The sequence below is a fragment of the Passer montanus genome, unplaced genomic scaffold (genome assembly GCF_014805655.1).
Source record: "Passer montanus isolate IOZ18808 unplaced genomic scaffold, ASM1480565v1 scaffold223, whole genome shotgun sequence".
In the NCBI taxonomy this organism is placed as follows: Eukaryota; Metazoa; Chordata; class Aves; order Passeriformes; family Passeridae; genus Passer; species Passer montanus.
In genome coordinates, this window is record NW_024366849.1 from 147997 (window position 1) to 170181 (window position 22185).

At 43.9% G+C, this 22185-nt stretch overlaps 1 protein-coding gene across 4 annotated transcripts in view; it reads left to right on the forward strand.

Annotated features, from left to right (window-relative positions):
- The window catches only part of COPG2 (COPI coat complex subunit gamma 2), a 29438-nt gene that overhangs the window by 3279 nt on the left and 3974 nt on the right, over positions 1-22185 (forward strand). The window contains exons 2-21 of one of the 4 annotated variants that reach the window (XM_039710100.1): positions 787-839; positions 2624-2704; positions 2976-3047; positions 4418-4497; positions 5220-5295; positions 7426-7518; positions 8037-8123; positions 9186-9343; positions 10756-10889; positions 11521-11588; positions 12051-12239; positions 13408-13503; positions 14607-14822; positions 15719-15746; positions 17024-17099; positions 18507-18610; positions 19321-19446; positions 19953-20015; positions 20719-20858; positions 21021-21192. In XM_039710100.1, coding sequence (XP_039566034.1) covers positions 787-839; positions 2624-2704; positions 2976-3047; positions 4418-4497; positions 5220-5295; positions 7426-7518; positions 8037-8123; positions 9186-9343; positions 10756-10889; positions 11521-11588; positions 12051-12239; positions 13408-13503; positions 14607-14822; positions 15719-15746; positions 17024-17099; positions 18507-18610; positions 19321-19446; positions 19953-20015; positions 20719-20858; positions 21021-21192 — 2112 coding nt within the window. Of the gene's footprint in view, positions 1-786; positions 840-2623; positions 2705-2975; positions 3048-4417; positions 4498-5219; positions 5296-7425; positions 7519-8036; positions 8124-9185; positions 9344-10755; positions 10890-11520; positions 11589-12050; positions 12240-13407; positions 13504-14606; positions 14851-15636; positions 15747-17023; positions 17100-18506; positions 18611-19320; positions 19447-19952; positions 20016-20718; positions 20859-21020; positions 21193-22185 lie in introns of all 4 variants that reach the window. The other 3 variants (XM_039710098.1, XM_039710097.1, XM_039710099.1) reach the window with 3 other exon arrangements.

Genomic DNA, 22185 nt, shown 5'->3' on the forward strand with positions numbered 1-22185 from the left:
ACATCAGTTATTCAAAGAGAAATGTCACTGGTTTGAGGTGGTTTGGTGAAATTTGGGGCTGTTCCTGCATGTTCTGACCTTTTGAGGTGTGTGAGAAATGTGATGAAAGAATAAAAACAGGTGGGTTAGGAAAGCAGGGAAAGGAAATGGTTTTGTGCAAAGGCCATTTAGGTATTAAAAATATTAAAAATATTAGGTATATTAAAGGTATTAAATAAAAGATATTAAAGGCATTTTAAATAGGAAACAATTTTCTTCCTCTCCTTTTTTATTTTTTTTGTTTTATTTTTTACCTTTATTCTTTCTACAACTGAATAAACCACCCAAGGAAGTGGATTCAATAACTGATCCAACATCAGTTATTCAAAGAGAAATGTCACTGGTTTGAGGGGGTTTGGTGAAATTTGGGGCTGTTCCTGCATGTTCTGACCTTTTGAGGTGTGTGAGAAATGGAAATGGTTTTATGCAAAGGCCATTTAGGTATTAAAAGGTATTAAAAGGTATTAAAATATTAGGTATATTAAAAGTATTAAATAAAGAGATTAAAGGTATTTTAAATAGCCAGCAATTTTCTTCCTCTCCTTTTTTTTTTTTTACCTTTATTCTTTCTATAACTGAGTAAACCACCCAAGGAAGTGGATTCAAAGCTGTTGATGGCCAACATTGGCTATTCAAAGAGGAATGTCACTGTTTTCAGATGGTTTGGTGAAATTTTGGGGCTGTTCCTGCATGTTCTGACCTTTTGAGGTGTGTGAGAAATGAATTTCCTCGACTCTTTTTCCTCAGGCAGTGGCTCCAACCCTTTCCAGCATCTGGAGAAGAGTGCTGTGCTTCAGGAGGTAGGAATAACCACAGGATAATGCTGTGGAATTGATAATATTTCCTTCTGGAAGCATTGCAGAGGAATTGTGGGGAAGTGTGGATGGTAAATTCATAGAATTGATGGAAAACCACAGAAAGTGTCAATAAATTAATTTTATCTACAGTTAATTTAGGGTAATTAGGTGACACGTGCCTTCTGCCTTCCATATGGACATGTGGCATCTTAGGGGGCTCTTCCTGAACAGAAAATGTTTTATTTTGAGGCATTTCTGCCAGTTCCAGATGGCAAATTGAGTTGTCTGTGCTTTGTTCAGATTGCTGCACACTAAAGATGCAAGAACACATTCTCTGAGACTCCTGTTTAATACAAATAAAAATTACAAACTGCTCTGCTGGAAGCAGATTCTTTAATTTTGGACACATTCTTTCAGACTCATATTTAATACAAATAAAAATTACAAACTGCTCTGCTGGAAGCAGATTCTTTAATTTTGAACACATTTTTTGAGATTTCTATTTAATGCAAATAAAAATTACACCTGCTCTGCTGGAAGCAGATTCTTTAATTTTGGACACATTCTTTCAGACTCATATTTAATACAAATAAAAATTAGAAGCTGCTCTGCTGGAACCAGATTCATTTCATTTTGAACACATTTTTTGAGACTCCTGTTTAATACAAATAAAAATTACAAGCTGCTCTTCTGGAAGCAGATTCATTTTCATTTGAACACATTTTTTGAGATTCTTGTTTAGTACAAATAAAAATGACACCTGCTCTGCTGGAAGCAGATTCTTTAATTTTTGAGATTCCTATTTAATACAAATAAAAATTAGAAGCTGCTCTGCTGGAAGCAGATTCTTTAATTTTTGAGATTCCTATTTAATACAAATAAAAATTAGAAGCTGCTCTGCTGGAAGCAGATTCTTTAATTTTTGAGATTCCTATTTAATACAAATAAAAATTAGAAGCTGCTCTGCTGGAAGCAGATTCTTTAATTTTTGAGATTCCTATTTAATACAAATAAAAATTAGAAGCTGCTCTGCTGGAAGCAGATTCTTTAATTTTTGAGATTCCTATTTAATACAAATAAAAATTAGAAGCTGCTCTGCTGGAAGCAGATTCTTTAATTTTTGAGATTCCTATTTAATACAAATAAAAATTAGAAGCTGCTCTGCTGGAAGCAGATTCTTTAATTTTTGAGATTCCTATTTAATACAAATAAAAATTAGAAGCTGCTCTGCTGGAAGCAGATTCATTTCATTTTGAACACATTCTCTTAGACTCCTATTTAATCCAAATAAAAATTGGAAGCTGCTCTGCTGGAAGCAGATTCTTTAATTTTGAACACATTTTTGGAGACTCATATTTAATACAAATAAAGATTACAAGCTGTTCTGCTGGAATCAGATTCATTTCATTTTGAACACATCTTTTGAGATTCCTGTTTAATATAAATAAAAATTAGAAGTTGCTCTGATGGAAACAGATTCATTTCATTTTGAACACATTTTTTGAGATTCCTGTTTAATAGAAATAAAAATTAGAAGTTGCTCTGATGGAAACAGATTCATTTCATTTTGAACACATTTTTTGAGATTCCTATTTAATACAAATAAAAATTACACCTGCTCTGCTGGAAGCAGATTCATTTCATTTTGAACACATTCTCTGAGACTCCTATTTAATACAAATAAAAATTACAAGCTGCTCTGTTGGAACCAGATTCATTTCATTTTGATGTTGAAAGAGAAATAATTCTTTGGATCAATTCAAGCAGAATTTCTGTTTCATTTGCAGGCAAGGCTCTTCAATGAGACCCCAATAAACCCACGAAGATGCCTCCACATCCTTACCAAGATCCTGTACCTGCTGAACCAGGTAACTGCTGGGATTCCTCTCCATCCAGAATGAACTTTAATAATATTTTAGTGGGAAATATTATATCTTTTTAGCGGGAAAGATGTTTTCCACAGGGGAAAAAACTCCTTGGGAAAATGGAGGGCGTTTAGAGTGGAGAGAATTGTGGATTTCCTGGGAAGGAAAGGATGGTTCCTTGCAGGGGAAAGTCTCCAAGGAAAGGTTCCTGGTGTGTGGGAGGTGATTAGAAGAGGAGCTGGGTAATTAATGCTTTCCCCTCTGCTGATTGCAGGGCGAGCACTTGGGAACCACGGAGGCCACGGAAGCTTTCTTTGCCATGACCAGACTGTTCCAGTCCAACGATGTAAGCACCTGGGGGCTGCCTCTCCCTGCCTCTGCCCGGCCTTGCAGGGGCTGCCCAGCCCTGAGTTTGGGCTGTGGGAGGCAGCAGTGCACAGGAGCAGCTCTGCAGGCAGCCCCTGCCTTGGCAGTGAGGGGCTGCATCACATGGGGGGTTCTGTGGGTTGGCTTTGGGGTGGAGGTGGCTCTGAGTTAATTACTGCTCTAAAAGTGGGGTAATGACAAAGCCTGAGTTTACAAATCAGTGGCACTTGATGGTTGTTGCTTCCCTGTTGGGAAGGATGAAAGTTTGACAAGGAAGTCTCACAGATATGGATGCTGGGGGTAATGACAAAGCCTGAGTTTACCAATCATACTGCTCTGGTTGTTGCTTCCCTGTTGGGAAGGATGAAAGTGTGACAAGGAAGTCTCACAGATATGTATGCTTAGCAGAAAGGTGCAGCTCTAGGCACAGGCTCTGTCACCCACGACCCTGGACTGCTCTAACATCTTGCATATAATAAACTGTGTTTTGGGAGAGCCACCTGGAGTCCCCATCTCTCATTTAGGCTCTTACACTTCCCCTTGCAAATCACCATCTGCTTAATTGCAAATAGAATTCTAAAATTGCCTGCAAATTTAAGAACGTGGCTCAGCCTCGATCTCGTTGAGGCAAGGGATGAGAACACCCTCAAAATCATGGAATGGTTTGGGAATTGAGTTTGGGATTTCAGTTTGGGCTCAGCAGAGTGTCAAATCCTTCTGTGATCTCCTCTGCAGAGTGAGAACTCAGAGCAGTGTGTTTCATGTGATGGGGCTCATTAATTTAAATTAAAAAGGGTTTGCTCATTAGAGATTTGTCCAAGGAAGGTGTAGCTGCTCCAAGATGTAATAAAATTGTTGGAAGTTTGTTTCTCATATCCACATTTAAAAAGTAAAGGATTTTTTAAAATATGGAGTTAATTGTTTTCAGAGACTTAATGTCAACACACTCCACATGTTTCTATTTTTTTAATTTTTATTTTACAATAACAAAGTTATTTTCAAAGCTTTTAACTGATGATTGTGAGGCTTCTGAGTACAGATGTGCTGCATCACTTCTTTGATAATTATAATGAATTTTTGTATTAGTTCTTATCATTTTACAAAATATTGATGTCTTGCTCTTCTGATTTGTTTGATGTCAGGGAGTTTGGCTCTTTTCCAGGGGTCACATGTAGTTCTACACTTTTAACTTTGAATTGAAAACAATGTGTTTTGTTTAAAAGCTTATTTTTATTTCGAAAAATGAGCTTTTAAAAATGAACATTTATCTTTCGAAAAGATAAATGGTCACTTATCTTTTAAAACTTCTAATTACCATGGAATTTCATCTTTTTCTTCACATTTCCACAGCAAACCCTCAGAAGAATGTGTTACCTCACAATCAAAGAGATGGCCAATATCTCTGAGGATGTCATCATTGTCACCAGCAGGTGGGACAGCCTCCAGACCTGGGAAAAGGAGTTTTGTCCCCTCTGGAAAAGGGGCTGCAGCTCCCTGGCTGAGCTCGAGCTGCTACAGTGTTGAGGTTTTGTAAGGATGCAGCAGTTCAGTGATACACACTCTGTGCCACCCTCTGAAATGTTATTTTGTTCCCACTCTGTGGCAGAATTCAGTTTATCAAATGGTTGTTACTTTGTTTTCCTGTGGTTTAGCATGTTGTGCTTTTTTCTTTTGTTATTCTTGTTTTGTCAGAGCTTAGGCTGTGACTTTGAGCAATTAAAGAAAAGCAGAGCAAAGCCCACTTCATTCTGAACTGAACTCTTAATTTTTTAAGAGTGAACTCTTAATTTTTTAACTACAAAAATAGACATTGCAGCTCTTGCAAGAGCGAAAATTGCATCTGTTGTTGGATTGCTGAACAGCTTTAGAAATATATAAAATAAACCAAACTGAACTTTGCTCACTATTTCTAAATCTAAATTCCATGTGGAACAAGCAGCAGCACCAAGAGGGAGAATGAGCTAAACAAAGCAGTTCAAGGGACTGTGCAGCTCTGTGTCTCCCCAGATTTTAATTGATAAATCTCAAATGAAGCTGATTATGAAGGGTTGTTCCTCAGCAGAGCTGGAGCAGCTGAGTGAGGTGGGTGTCACCCGAGCACTGGGAGGTGGGGACGCTGAGGAAGTGCTAACAGGATGTTTGGTGCTTGCAGCCTGACCAAAGACATGACAGGAAAGGAGGATGTCTATCGAGGCCCGGCCATCCGAGCCCTGTGCAGGATCACTGATGTGTGGGGCCCTGGGGGAGAGGTGATGAGTGCCTCTGACATCCCACAACTGCCCTCTTGCAGGGTGCAGTGCTGGAGCTGCTGCTTTGTGGAGGGCTGCTCGGTGCCCTGTGCCACTTCCAGGAGCTCTGCCACTGCAGCACTAGCAGTGTGCAGCTGGAGGATTTGGGAGCTCCAGTTTCTATCTGAGATTGGTCTGCTTGCTGTCCTGTGCCATTTCCAGGAGCTTTGTGGGGCTAGAGCACTGGGAATGTGCAGCTGGAAGGTTTGGAAGCTCCTTTCTGAACTGAAATTGCTCTGCTCGATGCACTGTGCAATTTCCAAGAGAAATGTGGGGCTAGAGCACTGGGATGTGCAGCTGGAAGGTTTGGAAGTTCCAGTTTCCATCTGGGATTGCTCCACTCAGTGCCCTGTGCCATTTCCAGCAGCTCTGTGCCACTGCAGCGCTGGCAATGTGCAGCTGGAAGATTTGGGAGCTCCAGTTTCCATCTGAGATTGCTGCACTCAGTGCCCTGTGCCATTTCCAGGAGCTCTGTGACACTGGAGCACTGGGAATGTGCAGCTGGAAAGTTTGGGAGCTCCAGCTTTTATCTGGATTGGTCTGCTTGCTGTCCTGTGCCATTTCCAGGAGCTCTGTGCCACTGCAGCACTAGCAGTGTGCAGCTGGAAGGTTTGGGAGCTCCAGTTTCTCTCTGGATTTGGTGGAAGGTTTGGAAACTCCAGTTTCTATCTGGGGTTGCTTTGCTTAATGCCCTCTGCAGTTGGCAGGAGCACTGGGAATGTGCAGCTGGAATGTTTGGGAGCTCCAGTTTCCATCTGAGATTGCTGCATTCAATGCCCTGTGCCATTTCCAGGAGCAGTGTGGGTCTGGGGCCCTGGGAATGTGCAGCTGGAAAGTTTGGGAGCTCCAGTTTCTCTCTGGAGTTGGTGGAAGGTTTGGAAGTTCCAGTTTCTATTTGGGGTTGCTTTGCTTAATGCCCTCTGCAGTTGGCAGGAGCACTGGCAATGTGCAGCTGGAAGGTTTGCGAGCTCCAGTTTCTATCTGAGATTGGTCTGTTTGATGCCCAGTGCAATTTCCAGCAGTTCTGTGGCTGGAGCACTGGGAATGTGCAGCTGGAAGGTTTGGGAGCTCCAGTTTCTGATCTGGGATTGCTGCACTCAATGCCCTGTGCAATTTCCAGGAGCAGTGTGGGTCTGGAGCCCTGGGAATGTGCAGCTGGAAGGTTTGGGAGCTCCAGTTTCTGATCTGGGATTGCTTCACTCATTGCCCTGTGCCATTTCCAGGAGCTCTGGGTCTGGGGCCCTGGGAATGCAGCTGGAAGGTTTGGGAGCTCCAGTTTCTGATCTGGGATTGCTCCACTCATTGCCCTGTGCCATTTCCAGGAGCTCTGGGTCTGCAGCCCTGGGAATGTGCAGCTGGAAGGTTTGGGAGCTCCATTTTCCATCTGAGATTGCTGCACTCAGTGCCCTGTGCCATTTCCAGGAGCTCTGTGCCACTGCAGCACTGGGAATGTGCAGCTGGAAGGTTTGGGAGCTCCAGTTTTTATCTGGGATTGCTCCACTCATTGCCCTGTGCCATTTCCAGGAGCTCTGGGTCTGCAGCCCTGGGAATGTGCAGCTGGAAGGTTTGGGAGCTCCAGTTTTTATCTGGGATTGCTCCACTCATTGCCCTGTGCCATTTCCAGGAGCTCTGGGTCTGCAGCCCTGGGAATGTGCAGCTGGAAGGTTTGGGAGCTCCAGTTTCTATCTGAGATTGCTGCACTCAGTGCCCTGTGCTTCCAGGAGCTCTGGGTCTGCAGCCCTGGGAATGTGCAGCTGGAAGGTTTGGGAGCTCCAGTTTCTATCTGAGATTGCTGCACTCAGTGCCCTGTGCCATTTCCAAATGTGGGTCTGGAGCCCTGGGAATGTGCAGCTGGAAGGTTTGGGAGCTCCAGTTTCTGATCTGGGATTGCTCTGCTGGTGACTTTGTCACTGACCCTTCAGGACCAGGCAGCTCAAACCCACATCTACCTTGCAGAATCACCTCAAGATTTTTGCTGAGGTCCTTTGAATGTGGATTTTTGCCTTCTGCTGCTTTTGTGCTCCTCCTCAGAGCATCCCCACTTCCCTTTTCCCTGTTGTCCCCTGCCAGGGTACCATGCTCCAAGCCATTGAGAGGTACATGAAGCAGGCCATTGTGGACAAAGTCCCTGGCGTGTCCAGCTCTGCTCTGGTGTCTTCCTTGGTAAGCAAAGCAGAAGATTTTTGTAAATCTGGTGTTTTGTCAGGCTGGGAAGCTGAGTCTGCTGTGTCTGTTTTGGTTTTTGCTCTGAGATGTTTCTTCATCTCACTGGAAAATAAGAAAAAAACAGAGTTTCCTTTCCTCCAATTCCTTTCTTAACATTTAAATACATCAATCATAATAATTTCTAGTGCAGCCTAGTGCCAAGTGCTCAGATTTCTGCAGTCAGTGTAAAACATGAATTTATCTGGGGAGGGGCCATGAAATCACCTGCTGAAGCTGCAGTTCAGGATTATTGCTGCAAATGGAGGGCAAGATGAAGGAATCCACTCTGATTTCCTCTCCCTTTTTGAGGAGAAAAGGCTGGGAAAGATCTCATGAGTGAATGTTTTTATTAATGGAAGGGGAGCAGGGTAATTTAAGACTGAGATGAGGGAAATCTGCATTTTACAGGGGTGTGGGATAAAGAGTGGCTGTGAAACTGCTGTGAGCTTGTCTCCAATCTCAATTTTTTTTTGCAGCACATGATGAAGATCAGCTATGACGTGGTCAAAAGGTGGATCAATGAAGCTCAGGAAGCAGCTTCCAGTGACAACATCATGGTACAGGTGTGTTTGAGGTGGCTGTCCCTAAAAATGCTGGGGGGTTTTAGTGGCATTGTGGCAGTTCTTAAGAAAACTTTAAAAAAAATCTTCTTTTTCTTTAGTCTTTTAAAAGCAAGGATTGTGATTTTTGGGAAACAACTTGACAGTTTCAAACAATTAATTAATTTTTTTCCATGAGATTGTTAATTAAGAGCTGGCTCTGGAGTTCTCTTCCCTTTTTCCTGCTAAATTTCTGGGAGCTGGAATGCTGTTGCCTGTCCCACAGTGGTTCTTGCAGAAGGGATTTGAATCTGAGTGCTCAAAAAGTGAGAAATTATCTCACTGCCTCCCAGTGAGCATCTCTGGGACTTCGGAAAATTTACCAGATGCAAAAGATCAACCCAAATATCAGCAAGATCTCCACAAGAGCAAAATTTTTGCACAGATGTTCCAGACATTTGTAGAAATGGAATTATTCTGTGTGTTCAGAATATGGAATTATTCTGTGTGTTCAGAATATGGAATTATTCTGTGTGTTCAGAATATGGAATTATTCTGTCTGTTGCAGACTCACGCTCAGAAAAATTCTGTAAAATCAGCTTTGTTCTTGCCCACTTAGCAGCTTCATTAAGCCTTGCAGTAAATCAGTTGTATGGGATGAAAAAAAATCCCAAAATAACTTGGCAAGGAACTAGAAATGTCCCTTTGTGCTTCCATCAAAATGGCCTCAAGGATTTTTGTGAGGTCAGCTGTCTTTTCAAGGCCTTGGGATATCCTGGATGTGGAATTCATTACAAATGCAGGAATTACTGTGCAAAGCTGAAACCTTTGAAGTGATTTAATGGGGAAAAAAAAAAAAAGGAAATAAATTAACTTTGTGGCTCTTTGGATCTTCAGGAATAGTTGAGAGTGGACAGAAAGGGCAAGGAAACGTTGCAGATCTTTGCAACTTGTCAGGAAGCTCAGCTCAGTTGAGGTTAGAAGGTATTTCTGCCAGGAAAGGGCAATAATTCCCCCAGTTTTGATGTTTTGATGTGGATTTTCCAGCTGTACTCAGTGCCTGCCCCTCTGTTTCCCCTCCCATAGTATCATGCTTTGGGGCTGCTCTATCACCTTAGGAAAAACGACCGCCTGGCTGTCTCCAAGATGCTGAACAAATTCACCAAATCTGGCCTGAAATCCCAGTTTGCCTACTGCATGCTGATCAGGATTGCCAGCAAACTCCTCAGGGAATCTGAAGAGGGGTAAGTAAATCACAGAAATTAATTAAGGTTTGGAAACAGCCGTGGTTTTTTTAGTGTTTGTGGAAATCTCCACAGGGACTGAACTGCAGTGCTGGGATAATGTAGGAACTTAATCTTAGAGGGGTTTTCCAGCCTAAAAGATCCTGGGATTTATTATGTTTGTAGCCATGAAAAACTTAGACTTGATCTTGAATGGGTTTTTCCATCCTAAAATCCTGGGATTGTTGTGTTTGTAGCCATGAAAGTCTTGGATTCAAAGGGTTTTTCCAGCCTAAAATACCCTGGGATTGTTGCGTTTGTAACCATGAAGGTCTTAGACTTCATCTTAAAGGGGTTTTCCATCCTAAAATCCTGGGATTTGTTGTGTTTGTAGCCATGAAAAACTTAGGCTTGATCTTAAATGGGTTTTTCCATCCTAAAATCCTGGGATTTGTTGTGTTTGTAGCCATGAAAAACTTAGGCTTGATCTTAAATGGGTTTTTCCATCCTAAAATCCTGGGATTTGTTGTGTTTGTAGCCGTGAAAAACTTAGACTTGATCTTAAATGGGCTTTTCCATCCTAAAATCATGAGATTGTTGTGTTTGTAGCCATGAAAGTCTTGGATTCAAAGGGTTTTTCCAGCCTAAAAGGTCTTGGGATTGTTGTGTTTATAGCCATGAAGGTCTTAGACTTGATCTTAATGGGTTTTTCCAGCCTAAAAGATCTTGGGATTATTGGGTTTGTAGCCATGAAAGCCTTAGACTTGATCTTAAATGGGTTTTTCCATCCTAAAACCCTGGGATTGTTGTTTATAGCCATAAAAGTCTTGGATTCAAAGGGTTTTTCCAGCCTACAAGATCCTGGGATTGTTGTGTTTGTAGCCATGAAATTCTTGGACTTGATCTTAAATGGGTTTTTCCAGCCTAAATCCCTGGGATTGTTGTTTGTAGCCACAAAAGTCTTGGATTCAAAGGGTTTTTCCAACCTATAATATCCTGGGATTGTTGCGTTTGTAGCCATGAAAGCCTTGGACTTGATCTTAAGGGGTTTTTCCATCCTAAAAGGTCCTGGGATTGTTGTGTTTGTAGCCATGAAAGTCTTTGGACTAACTTTCCCATCCTAAATCCCTGGGATTGTTGTTTGTAGCCATGAAAGTCTTTGGACTTGATCTTAAAGGGCCTTTCCCATCCTGAATTCCTGGGATTGTTTGGTTTGTAGCCATGAAAGTCTTGGACTCAATCTTAAATGGGTTTTCCCATCCTAAATCCCTGGGATTGTTGTGTTTGTAGCCATGAAAGACTTTGGACTTGATCTTAAAGGGATTTTTCCATCCCAAATCCCTGGAATTGTTGTGTTTGTAGCCATGAAAGCCTTGGACTCCATCTTAAAGGGATTTTTCCATCCCAAATCCCTGGAATTGTTGTGTTTGTAGCCATGAAAGCCCCCTGTTTGACTTCATCGAGAGCTGCCTGAGGAACAAGCACGAGATGGTGATTTATGAGGCTGCCTCTGCCATCATCCACCTGCCCAACTGCACTGCCAGGGAGCTGGCACCTGCTGTGTCAGGTTGGTCACAGCCCTTTGTACCCTGAAACAGCTGAAATAAAGAAATTCAGGGAAAATCCAGCAGGATTATAACTCCCAAACCCTGATTTTCTGGTAATTTGGGTTTAAAGTCCTTTAATCCCAAGTTCAAGGGTTTTTGGATGAGATCCCTTTTCCATCCAGAGGTTTAGTTAAATGGCATTAGAAGTGCCAGGGGGTGATGCTTGTCTTTATCCAGCTGCAGGAATTTGGGATGGGAGGGAATCATGGAATGGTTTGGGTTGGAAGGGACCTTAAAGATCACCCAGTGCCATGGCAGGGACACCTTCCACTGTCCCAGTGTGCCCCAATCCTTGTCCAACCTGGCCTTGGGCATTTCCAGGGATGGAACACCCACAGATTCTTTGGGAAATCCCTCCTCCAGCTGGAATTTAGAACTGGAATTTATAGGCAACTGTGCCACCCCCTGTTTTTGGCAGTGGGATAAAAACCAGGAATTTATTTCTATCCTGTGTGATAAATTATGCATGGAGCTGCATGAATATTTAGCAGTGTGTACTTGGGGATATATGAGACTTTCTGCTCTATTCCCTTTCTTTGAAAGAGGCCATATCTTTGTTTTTTGGTTGTTTTGTTCTGTTTTCTTCCCCAGTGTTGCAGCTTTTCTGCAGTTCTCCCAAACCCGTCCTGCGCTACGCGGCCGTGAGGACCCTCAATAAAGTGAGTGCTTCAAAACCTCCAAAAAATCTCAAAGAATCTCTCATTCTCTGAGAGCAGAGCCAGCCAGCAGTGCCTAATGATGTGTGTGTCACCTCAAGCAGAGCAGCTGCCCTTGGGATGACTTTATTTGGAATTATTCCGTGCTGGAGAATTTGCTTTCCATGCCAGATCTCCTGGTGGGACAGAAATCTTCGCTGCATTCAGGCTGTGTTTGCTCTTTTTGGGACCACGGGGATAATCTGTAAGCTTTCAGCTGGAATCCTGGATATTTTATATTACAAAATCCACTTGAAGGAGATATTCTGATTTCAGAGCTGCACAACACAACAGCAAAAATTTGAGACTCAAACCCACCCATTTAAAACACTGCCACCAAAACGCCCTGAGCTCTGCTTGCATCCAGTGCTTTCAACTACAAGATGCTACATCCCCCACCTAATTCTGGACTTGCATTCCTTGCAGGTGGCCATGAAACACCCATCTGCAGTCACTGCCTGCAACCTGGACCTGGAGAACCTCATCACAGACTCCAACAGGAGCATCGCCACGCTGGCCATCACCACGCTGCTCAAGACCGGCAGCGAGAGCAGCGTGGACAGGCTCATGAAGCAGATCTCCTCCTTCGTGTCAGAAATCTCAGATGAGTTTAAGGTGTGCCACTGGAGGCTTCTGCTCTTTCCAGCTGCAGGTTTTGCTCCCATTCTTGTTTGTTGGGGTTTTTTTGAAGCTTTTCCTGTTTGTCAGTGCTTCGGTGGTTTGGTCTGGCAGGGTAAAATTCAGAATTTTCTTTCCAGTTTAATTGTCTTTGTGTGCCTTCCTCCCACCACTCCAAGAAAAGAAAAATATAATTTGGTGGATTCCTGACTCCTGTGCAATATCCTGTAAATCTTGTACTTCCTTCTGGTTGTTTTAGAGAGGAGGAAGGATTTTAAGTGAGTTTTATATCACACCAGTCTTGATGCATAGTTAGGAAAGTGTTAATTATGAATTTCTACCTAAAGATTTGTAGTGACTAAACTGGTAAGAAATTGGTGCGTAGTTTTGAAACTGTGTTAATTACGAATTTCTACCTAATTAGTAAGTTTTATAGTGACTAAACTGGTAAGAAATTGGTGCGTAGTTTTGAAACTGTGTTAATTACGAATTTCTACCTAATTAGTAAGTTTTATAGTGACTAAACTGGTAAGAAATTGGTGCATAGTCAGGAAACTGTGTTAATTTAATTTTTAAGATTTGTAGTGACTAAACTGGTAAGAAATTGGTGCATAGTTAGGAAACTGTGTTAATTACAAATTTCTACCTAATTTTTAAGATTTGTAGTGACTAAACTGGTAAGAAATTGGTGCATAGTTAGGAAACTGTGTTAATTACAAATTTCTACCTAATTTTTAAGATTTGTAGTGACTAAACTGGTAAGAAATTGGTTCAGGATGGTTCAGTTGCTCCTTTCACATCATGAAGAGCACAGCTTTGCAAAATCAGTCTGCTTCAAGTGGTCTTAAGTCCTTGTTTTTATGAGAAAATAAGTTTGAAATTGCAAAGAGTTTTAATGACAGGACATGAGAAGTTAAAATTGGATAAGGAAGGAAGGAAGGACTTTGAGCTATCACATTCCATCCTAAATTTCATTTTTTTAGCAGAGCCAGGCCTTGCACACCCTGGCACAAAGTTATTCCACGCTGACCCTGAGAATCCATCACCTGATTTTTATCCTTGTACACAGATTTAGTCACTCCAGGTGACCACCCGAGATGAAATGCTGTGTTTTTCCTGGGAAATGAGCACATGACCCACGCGTGTCCTTGTGTGTCTCCTGCAGGTCGTGGTCGTGCAGGCCATCAGTGCCCTGTGCCAGAAGTACCCTCGGAAGCACAGCGTGATGATGACCTTCCTCTCCAACATGCTCAGGGATGATGTACGTGTCACACTTGCTCTGGGGAGGGGTTTTTGGCACATTTGGACCTGCTTGCTGATGGGAAGGGTCTCTTATCTCAGTGGGTGCACGGGAGATGGGGCTGAGAGATGGCAGCTCCTGGTGGGTCAGACCTGTGTGAAATGCTCAGGAATTGGGGATGCCTTGAGAGGCTCCCTAGAACAGAGGGGTTGAGAGAGTCAGGTGGGGATTTATTGAAGGCCTCAAAGGATACACCTGGTGCCGTGAGAAGCTGTCTAGAACAGAGGCTGGGCAGTTTTAAAGGAATAAAACAGGGATTTATTAAAGGTCTTCAAAGGATATACCTAGTGCCTTGAGAAACTGTCTAGAACAGAGGGATTGAGAGAGTCAAGTGGGGATTTATTCAAGGCCTTCAGCAGGTACAGCTGATGCCTTGAGAGGCTGCCTAGAACAGAGGGGTTGAGAGAGTCAAGTGGGGATTTATTCAAGGCCTTCAGCAGGTACAGCTGATGCCTTGAGAGGCTGCCTAGAACAGAGGGGTTGAGAGAGTCAAGTGGGGATTTATTCAAGGCCTTCAGCAGGTACAGCTGATGCCTTGAGAGGCTGCCTAGAACAGAGGGGTTGAGAGAGTCAAGTGGGGATTTATTCAAGGCCTTCAGCAGGTACAGCTGATGCCTTGAGAGGCTGCCTAGAACAGAGGGGTTGAGAGAGTCAAGTGGGGATTTATTGAAGGCCTTCAATAGATACACCTGGTGCCTTGAGAAGCTGCCTAGAGCAGAGGCTGGGCAGTGTTAAAGCAATAAAACAGGGATTGATTAAAGGCCTTCAAAGGATGCACCTTGGGCAGTGCAAGAGCCCAGCCAGGCTACACCCAGGATGGACGGACAGTAACTAACACTATATATGGAATTCAGAGTTATACCCCTAAAGCAGTACAGGATTTGAAAAATATAAAAGCTGAGGACACTCATAGGGCTGGGAATGTCCTGTGAGGTCATCCAGTTCACTTTTCCCCCCAATTTGTACAAATGATTATTTTCTCCATGGGAAGCACTCAGTGAAGCATGAAGGAGCTGAGCATGGCTCCAACCCAAGCCTCACTGTCCCTGATTTCCCTTTGCCAGGGTGGCTTTGAGTACAAGAGAGCCATTGTGGATTGCATCATCAGCATCATCGAGGAGAACCCCGAGAGCAAGGAGGCAGGGCTGGCTCACCTGTGCGAGTTCATCGAGGACTGCGAGCACACCGTGCTGGCCACCAAGATCCTGCACCTGCTGGGCAAGGAGGGGCCCAGGACCCCCTGCCCCTCCAAGTACATCCGCTTCATCTTCAACAGGGTGGTGCTGGAGAACGAGGCTGTGAGGGCTGGTGAGTGCAGCTCCAGCCCTGCACTTCTGCCTCCTTGCCTTTTCCTCAGCCTGGAAATGAAATTTGAGATAATTTTAGCAAGGTGCCTTGTTTTAGGGTAAATCTGGGAGAAAGCCTCCCAAGGGGTTTCTCAAAAACCCCTTTGAGAGAGGGGAACGAGGCTGTGAGGGCTGGTGAGTGCAGCTCCAGCCCTGCACTTCTGCCTCCTTGCCTTTTCCTCTGCACCTGCTGGCCAAGGAGGGCCCCATGGCCTCAGGGTGCTGCTGGAGAATGTGAGGGCTGTGAGAATTCCAGGCCTGCAATTCTGACTCCTTGCTTTTTCCTCAGTCTGGAAATGAAATTTGAGATAATTTTAATAAGGTGTCTTGGTGTAAGGTGAATCTGGGAGAAAACCTCCCAAGGGGTTTCTCAAAAACCCCTTTGAGAGAGGGGAACAAGGCTGTGAGGGCTGGTGAGGGCAGCTCCAGCCCTGCACTTCTGGCTCCTTGCTTTTTTGTTAGAATCCAAAATACAAAGAACTCTCAGAAGTTTTGGCATGTAAGCCAAAGCTTAGAATTAAACACAAGATTTGATTTGACACCTTAGAAAAAAGTTCCAAATTTAAGTTCTAAAAGCTTAATGTGGATTTATAGTTTAGAGCAGAGACAATCTGGAAATGAAATTCCAGATAATTGGAGCAAGGTTGCGGCACTGAAGGTGTCTTGGTTTAGGCTAAATTTGGGAGAAAACCTTCAAAGGGGTTTCTCTAGAAAGCAAATTCAAGCAGTCCCACACCGTGCTGGCCACCAAGATCCTGCACCTGCTGGGCAAGGAGGGGCCCAGGACCCCCTGCCCCTCCAAGTACATCCGCTTCATCTTCAACAGGGTGGTGCTGGAGAACGAGGCTGTGAGGGCTGGTGAGTGCAGCTCCAGCCCTGCACTTCTGCCTCCTTGCCTTTTCCTTAACCTGGAAATCAAATTTGAGGATTTCAGGAAGGTGGTGTCCTAGTTTAGGGCAAATTTGGGAGCAAACCTTCAAAGGGGTTTCTCTAGAAATCAGATTGAAGTGGTGCTACACCATGCTGGCCACCAAGATCCTGCACCTGCTGGCAAAGGCGGGGCCCAGGGTGGTGCTGGAGAATGAGGCTGTGAGAATTCCAGGCTTGACATTCTGTCTCATTGCTTTTCCTCAGCCTGGAAAGGAAATTCCAGATAATTTTAGTAAAGTGTCTTGGTGTAAGGTGAATCTGGGAGAAAGCCTCCCAAGGGGTTTCTCAAAAACCCCTTTGAGAGAGGGGAACAAGGCTGTGAGGGCTGGTGAGGGCAGCTCCAGGCCTGCACTTCTGCCTCCTTGTCTTTTTGATAGAGTCCAAAATACAAAGAACTCTCAGAAGTTTTGGCATGTAAGCCAAAGCTTAGAATTAAACACAAGATTTGATTTGACACCTTAGAAAAAAGTTCCAAATTTAAGTTCTAAAAGCTTAATGTGGATTTATAGTTTAGAGCAGAGACATGTTAAACTAAGTGAAGTTTAGAGTTTTAAAGTTTAAGATACAGAAAAAATAAAAGTAGTTATAGAGATAAAGAGTTTAGAATGCTGTACTGTTTGTGTGTCAACATAATTAACTAGAAAAGCTTATTCACTAGAACATAAATCTATAAAATACTTAAAGGTTAAGTCAAAAATATAAATATCCTTATTAACAGTGTTTTATTAGTCAATAAATCCTTTAAAATTCTTATAGCTATTTTATAATTCTTATAGCCTTCTAAACCATACTGTAACAATGTAAATCAAATTCACCCTTCCTACCTATATAAAAATTTTTTTAAAACCCACATAATCAAAAACAACTCAAAAATCCCATCTCAAATTCCATCCAAGATAAATTATCACACCTTTTTCTCAACCTAGAAATGAAATTTGACATAATTGTGGTAAGGAGGTGTCCTGGTTTAGGGTAAATTTGGGAGAAAACCTTCAGGGGGGTTTCAGATTCAAGCAGCCTCTCCCCCAGGTGCTTTTCAGAGCTGCTCTTGATCCCAGAACCATTTTCCTGAGGAAATGCAGGAATAGCTGAGTGTCCATATCACTGAGAGGTTTATGGTGTGGGGGTGAAGAGCTGTGTAAACTGGAAATTCAGAACTTTTAAATGTGTTGGGCTCCTCTGACAGCTCCCTGTTGTCTCTGCAGCTGCCGTCAGCGCCTTGGCAAAGTTTGGGGCACAGAATGAGAACCTGCTCCCCAGCATCCTGGTGCTGCTGCAGAGGTGAGCGGGGCTGCCTGGGCCTGGGGGGGCACTGGTGGCACTGCCAGCCAGGTCACAGCAGGCTGGCACTGCCAGCTGGGCACTGGGAAACGCCTCTGCCACCTTGCCTGCCTGGCTGGAGGGGCAGAGCACTGCTGGAGGAAGGGAGATGGAGGGGAGGATCCCGTGGAAGTGAAGGGTGGGATGAGCCATGTGAGGGTAATTTGGTGTGAGGACATTGCTCAGGGGGTAATGAATCACAGAGTCATTAACTGCTTTGGGTTAGAAGAGCTTAAAACTCATCCAGCGCCACCCCTGCCGTGGCAGGGCTCCTTCCACTGTGCCAGGCTGCTCCAGGCCCCTTCCAGCCTGGCCTTGGATCTTTTCCTGGGGCTCCAGGGGTAGCCACAGCTGCCAAGGCCTCCCCATCCTCACAGACAGGAATTTCTTGCTCACCTAAATCTCTTTCAGTTTTGAATTTCGTGCTCATCTAAATCTCTTTTAGTCTTGAATTTCTTCCTCGCCTAAATCTTTTAGTTTTGAATTTTTTGATCAATCTAAATCTCTTTTAGTTTTGAATTTCTTGCTCACCTAAATCTATTTCAGTTTTGAATTTTTTGCTCAACCTAAATCTTAGTTTTGAATTTTTTGCTCTACCTAAATCTTTTTTAATTTTGAATTTCTTGCTTACCTAAATCTCTTTTAGTTTTGAATTTTTTGCTCTACCTAAATCTCTTTTAATTTTGAATTTTTTTCTCACCTAAATCTCTTTTAGTTTTGAATTTTTTGCTCAACCTATATCTCTTTTAGTTTTGAATTTCTTGCTCACCTGAATCTCTTTTGGTTTTGAATTTCCTGCTCACGTAAATCTCTTTCAGTTTTGAATCTCTTGCTCAACCTAAATCTCTTTTAATTTTGAATTTTTTTCTCACCTAAATCTCTTTCAGTTTTGAATTTTTTGCTCAACCTAAATCTCTTTCAGTTTTGAATTTCTTGCTCACCTAAATCTCTTTTAGTTTTGAATTTCTTGCTCACCTAAATCTCTTGTAGTTTGAAATTCCCCCTTGTCCTGTCAATATGTGCCCATATAAAAAGTCACCCTCTCCCTTCAGAGCTTTTCTGCACGTGAGCATTTCTAACACCCCTTGTGGCAAGAAAATTCCTATCCAGGTCACTGAGAAATAACATTTGTGTTTCCAGAATTGCTGTTCCCATGTCACAGGCTCATGTTTCTCCTTAGGACACGTGGTGTTCATGCTTTAATTGAAATTAAACCAACCCCTGTGTTGTACAAACCCATTTTGGGTTTGAGAATCCCTGCAGGGAGCTCTGGCTGTCACTGCAGTGCCAGAGTTCTGTCAGTGCCACTTTTAGCTCAGCTCCCTGGTGTCCCTGGCTGGCTGACCTTGTCCCCTTGTCCCCAAACAGGTGCATGATGGACAGCGACGACGAAGTCAGGGACAGGGCCACCTTCTACCTGAACGTCCTGCAGCAGAGACAGCTGGCCCTCAATGCTGCCTACATTTTTAATGGTCAGTGGCAGAAAGGAGACCTCTCTGAGCTCTTAATTCACTTTTTTTTTCTGGCCTTGGCACCTCCCTGCCAAGTGTTTGTGGTGAGAATGGAAGATTTAGAAATTTAAACCAGGGATGCAGGGGCAGCCACAGCTGCTCTGGCAATTCCAGCCCAGCCAGCAATTCCTCATGGCCAACATCCCATCCATGGCTGCCCTCTGGCACTGGCAGCCATTCCCTGGCTCCTGTCCCTTGTCCCCAGTCCCTCTGCAGCTCTCCTGGAGCCCCTGCAGGCCTGGAATGTGCTGGAAGCTCTCCCTGCACCCTTCCCTTCTCCAGGGGGACATTCCCAGCTCTCCCAGCCTGGATCCCTGGGAGCTGAGGGGCTCCAGCCCCAGAGCTAAATCTAAATCTAAATCTGGGAAATGGAGCCAGGAGTGTGACCTGGGCTTTCATTTCCTAATTTTTGCACCATCTTTTCCAATCCAAAACAAGGATGAAGGGTGGTTATAAAAACATTTTATGTCTGTGATTGAAACTTCACGTGAGCAGAGGGTTTAATTAATCCCTGCAAAATTCTTGGGAGTGAACTGTTTAGACTTGGCAACTTTGTGTCATCTTCAGAGCAGCTTTTTTTCTGATGTTTTTGGTGTGTTTCCTGTGGATCAGCAGTGCCTGGGGCAGTCCCAGCTCCCAAAACCAAATTGTTGTGCCTTTCTCCTGTGCAGGGCTGACAGTGTCTGTGCCTGGCATGGAGAAGGCCCTGCACCAGTACACGCTGGAGCCCTCAGAGAAGCCCTTTGACATGAGAACTGTTCCCCTGGCCACAGCCCCCATCTTGGAGCAGAAAGCAGGTAACACCCCCAGGGATGGCAAGGGCTGAGGCAGGGCTGGGGATCTCATTAGCAGGGACTAATCTGGGCCTCATCAGCATTTATTGGCTCACAGCCTTTGGGGAAGGCCTTTCCAGGAGCTCTCAGTCACTTCTCTGGCTTTCTTCCCTGTCCTTGTATAATTCTTGAGCATCTTCACTCAGCACAACCAACTTTGGGATTCTTTTATTTCTGCTCTTTCCTCCTTTTTTTTTTTTTTCCTGGCTTTTCAGGGCTAAGGTGTGGTTTATTTCCTCTATTTGTTTTCTACTTTCAATCCAGTATTTCCACACTAAAAATAAAAAATTCAGTGTGTGAGAGGAGCCAGGCTGGCAGTGGTTTGCAGCAGAATGTAGGAAACACACAGGGAATGTAATAAATATAAGGAAGATAATATAAGGATGTTTAATGGAGATTTAATGGCATTTAAACCTCCTGCATGGTTTAGTTGAGACAGAGCACAAAGGCTTTGCTTTTTTCCTCCACAGAGATTGCCCTGGTGACCAGCAAACCTGAGAAAGTGGCTCCTTCACGCCAGGATATCTTTCAAGGTAGGAGAGACCTGTGGCTGTCCAGAGCTGCAGAGGGACTGGGGACAGGGCCAGGAGGGACAGGACACAGGGAATGGCTCCCACTGCCATGGATGGGATGTTGGCCATGAGGAATTGCTGGCTGGGCTGGAATTGCCAGAGCAGCTGGGGCTGCCCCTGATCCCTGCAGTGCCCAGGGCCAGGCTGGACACTGGGGCTGGAGCAGCCTGGGATGGTGGGGTTGGGATGGGATGGGATTGAAGGTCCCTTCCCACCCAAACCATTCTGGGATTCTGGGATTTGGGATGCTCAGAATCCATCCCGAGGGATTTTTATGGAAGTTGGGGATGGAAAAGGGAAGGGAGACCCTTCCTGGAGCCCTGAGATTCCCAGTGAAACCCCTGGGTCAGAGTTGGGGGTGGGGATGGATCCAATCCCAGGCTGGGAGAGCTGGGAATGGAGGGAATTCCCTGGCAAGGGAGATTGGGGTGGGATTTTGGGAAGGAGGAATTGCTGGCTGGGCTGGAATTGCCAGAGCAGCTGGGGCTGCCCCTGATCCCTGCAGTGCCCAAGGAAGGATTGGAGCAGCCTGGGAGAGGGGAGGTGTCCAGGGGGTGGAACTGGATAATCCTACATGTCCCTTCCAACCCAAACCATCCTGGGATTCTCTTGAAGTGTAGGATCAGAGCCTGTCCCTGCTGATTTTCTTTTCCTTCCTGCACAGAACAACTGGCAGCCATCCCAGAGTTCAAGGGCCTGGGTCCCCTGTTCAAATCCTCAGAGGCAGTGCAGCTCACAGAAGCAGAGACAGAATATTTTGTTCGCTGCATCAAGCACGTGTTCCCTGCCCACATCGTTTTCCAGGTGAGAGCACCCACCCCCTTCTCCCTTCTCCCAGCAGGATCTGGCAGAACTGATCCAAATAAAATCTGCTGCACGCCCTGGAGGATTTTAGCTGATTTGGTGGGGAGGGAAAAAGCAGGTGAGGAAGTGTTTGCAAATCCTTTTTCGTGTCTGCTGCTGCAGTTTGACTGCACAAACACCCTGAACGATCAGCTCCTGGAGGGGGTGACAGTGCAGATGGAGCCCTCGGATGGTTATGATGTGATCTGCTGCATCCCAGCTGCCAGCCTGGCCTACAACCAGCCTGGCATGTGCTACACCCTGGTCAGCATCCCCCAGGATGACCCCACTGCAGGTGAGCTGTGCCCCACAAATCCCTCCAGTGAAGGTTGGGGGGATGCCAGGAGCTGGGGGTGTGGGGTTTTGCTCATCCTGAGATCCTTGGATTTTTCTTTTCTCTGTGTGTGGGTGGTGGTTTTAGTTTGAATTGAATGGAAATACTAATTTTGTGTAGTGGTTTTGGTTTGTTAACTTGAGATTTTGTTAATTATAAAATTTATTTTTGGTTTAATGTATTAAAGAATGTGGTGGGTTTTGGGGCAGCCACAGCTGCTCTGGGAATCCTAAATAATCTAAATCTGGGAAGCATGGTCTGGGAAATGGAGCCAGGAGTGTGACCTGGGCTTTCATTGCCTGATTTTGATTTTGCTCCATCTTTTCCAAAACAAGGATGAGGGGTGGTTATAAAAACGTTTTGTTTTTATAATTCATTATTAATGAATTTATTTTTTGTAGTGAGATAGGTGAAGTAGGTTTAAAACTTTAAAAGGGTATCAAGAAAAATTTATTAACATAACTAAAAGACTAATAAGAATTAGAATAAAATTTTATAATGTTTTTTTTACGTGTACAACTTTCCAGAAGTTCCACAAACTCTGTTACACAAAATCTTTTACATCACTTCCATACCTACCTCCCATGGAAAACCATCACTGTCTCAAGTGCTGCTTCTTAGCAAAATGTTTTTTATAAATAATCATTTAGCAGAATGATTTTTATAAATAATCATTTAGCAAAATGATTTTTATAAATAATCAGTGGTGTTAGAGGATTAAAAATGGGATGTAAAAGAGGATTGCAGAGCACACAGGTAATGGAAACTTGGATTTATGGCCTGGAATCAATGGAAGGAACACAATTAAAACCTTTGATGTTTGGTAGTGTTCAAGAACAGAACCAGTAAAAGGAAAATGCAGGTAGAATAGAAATATTCCTCGTTTGAGGCTTTATTTAATGGACTAATTAATTTTTTCCTCTCTTTAGAGAATCAGAAACTACTACAAAATAT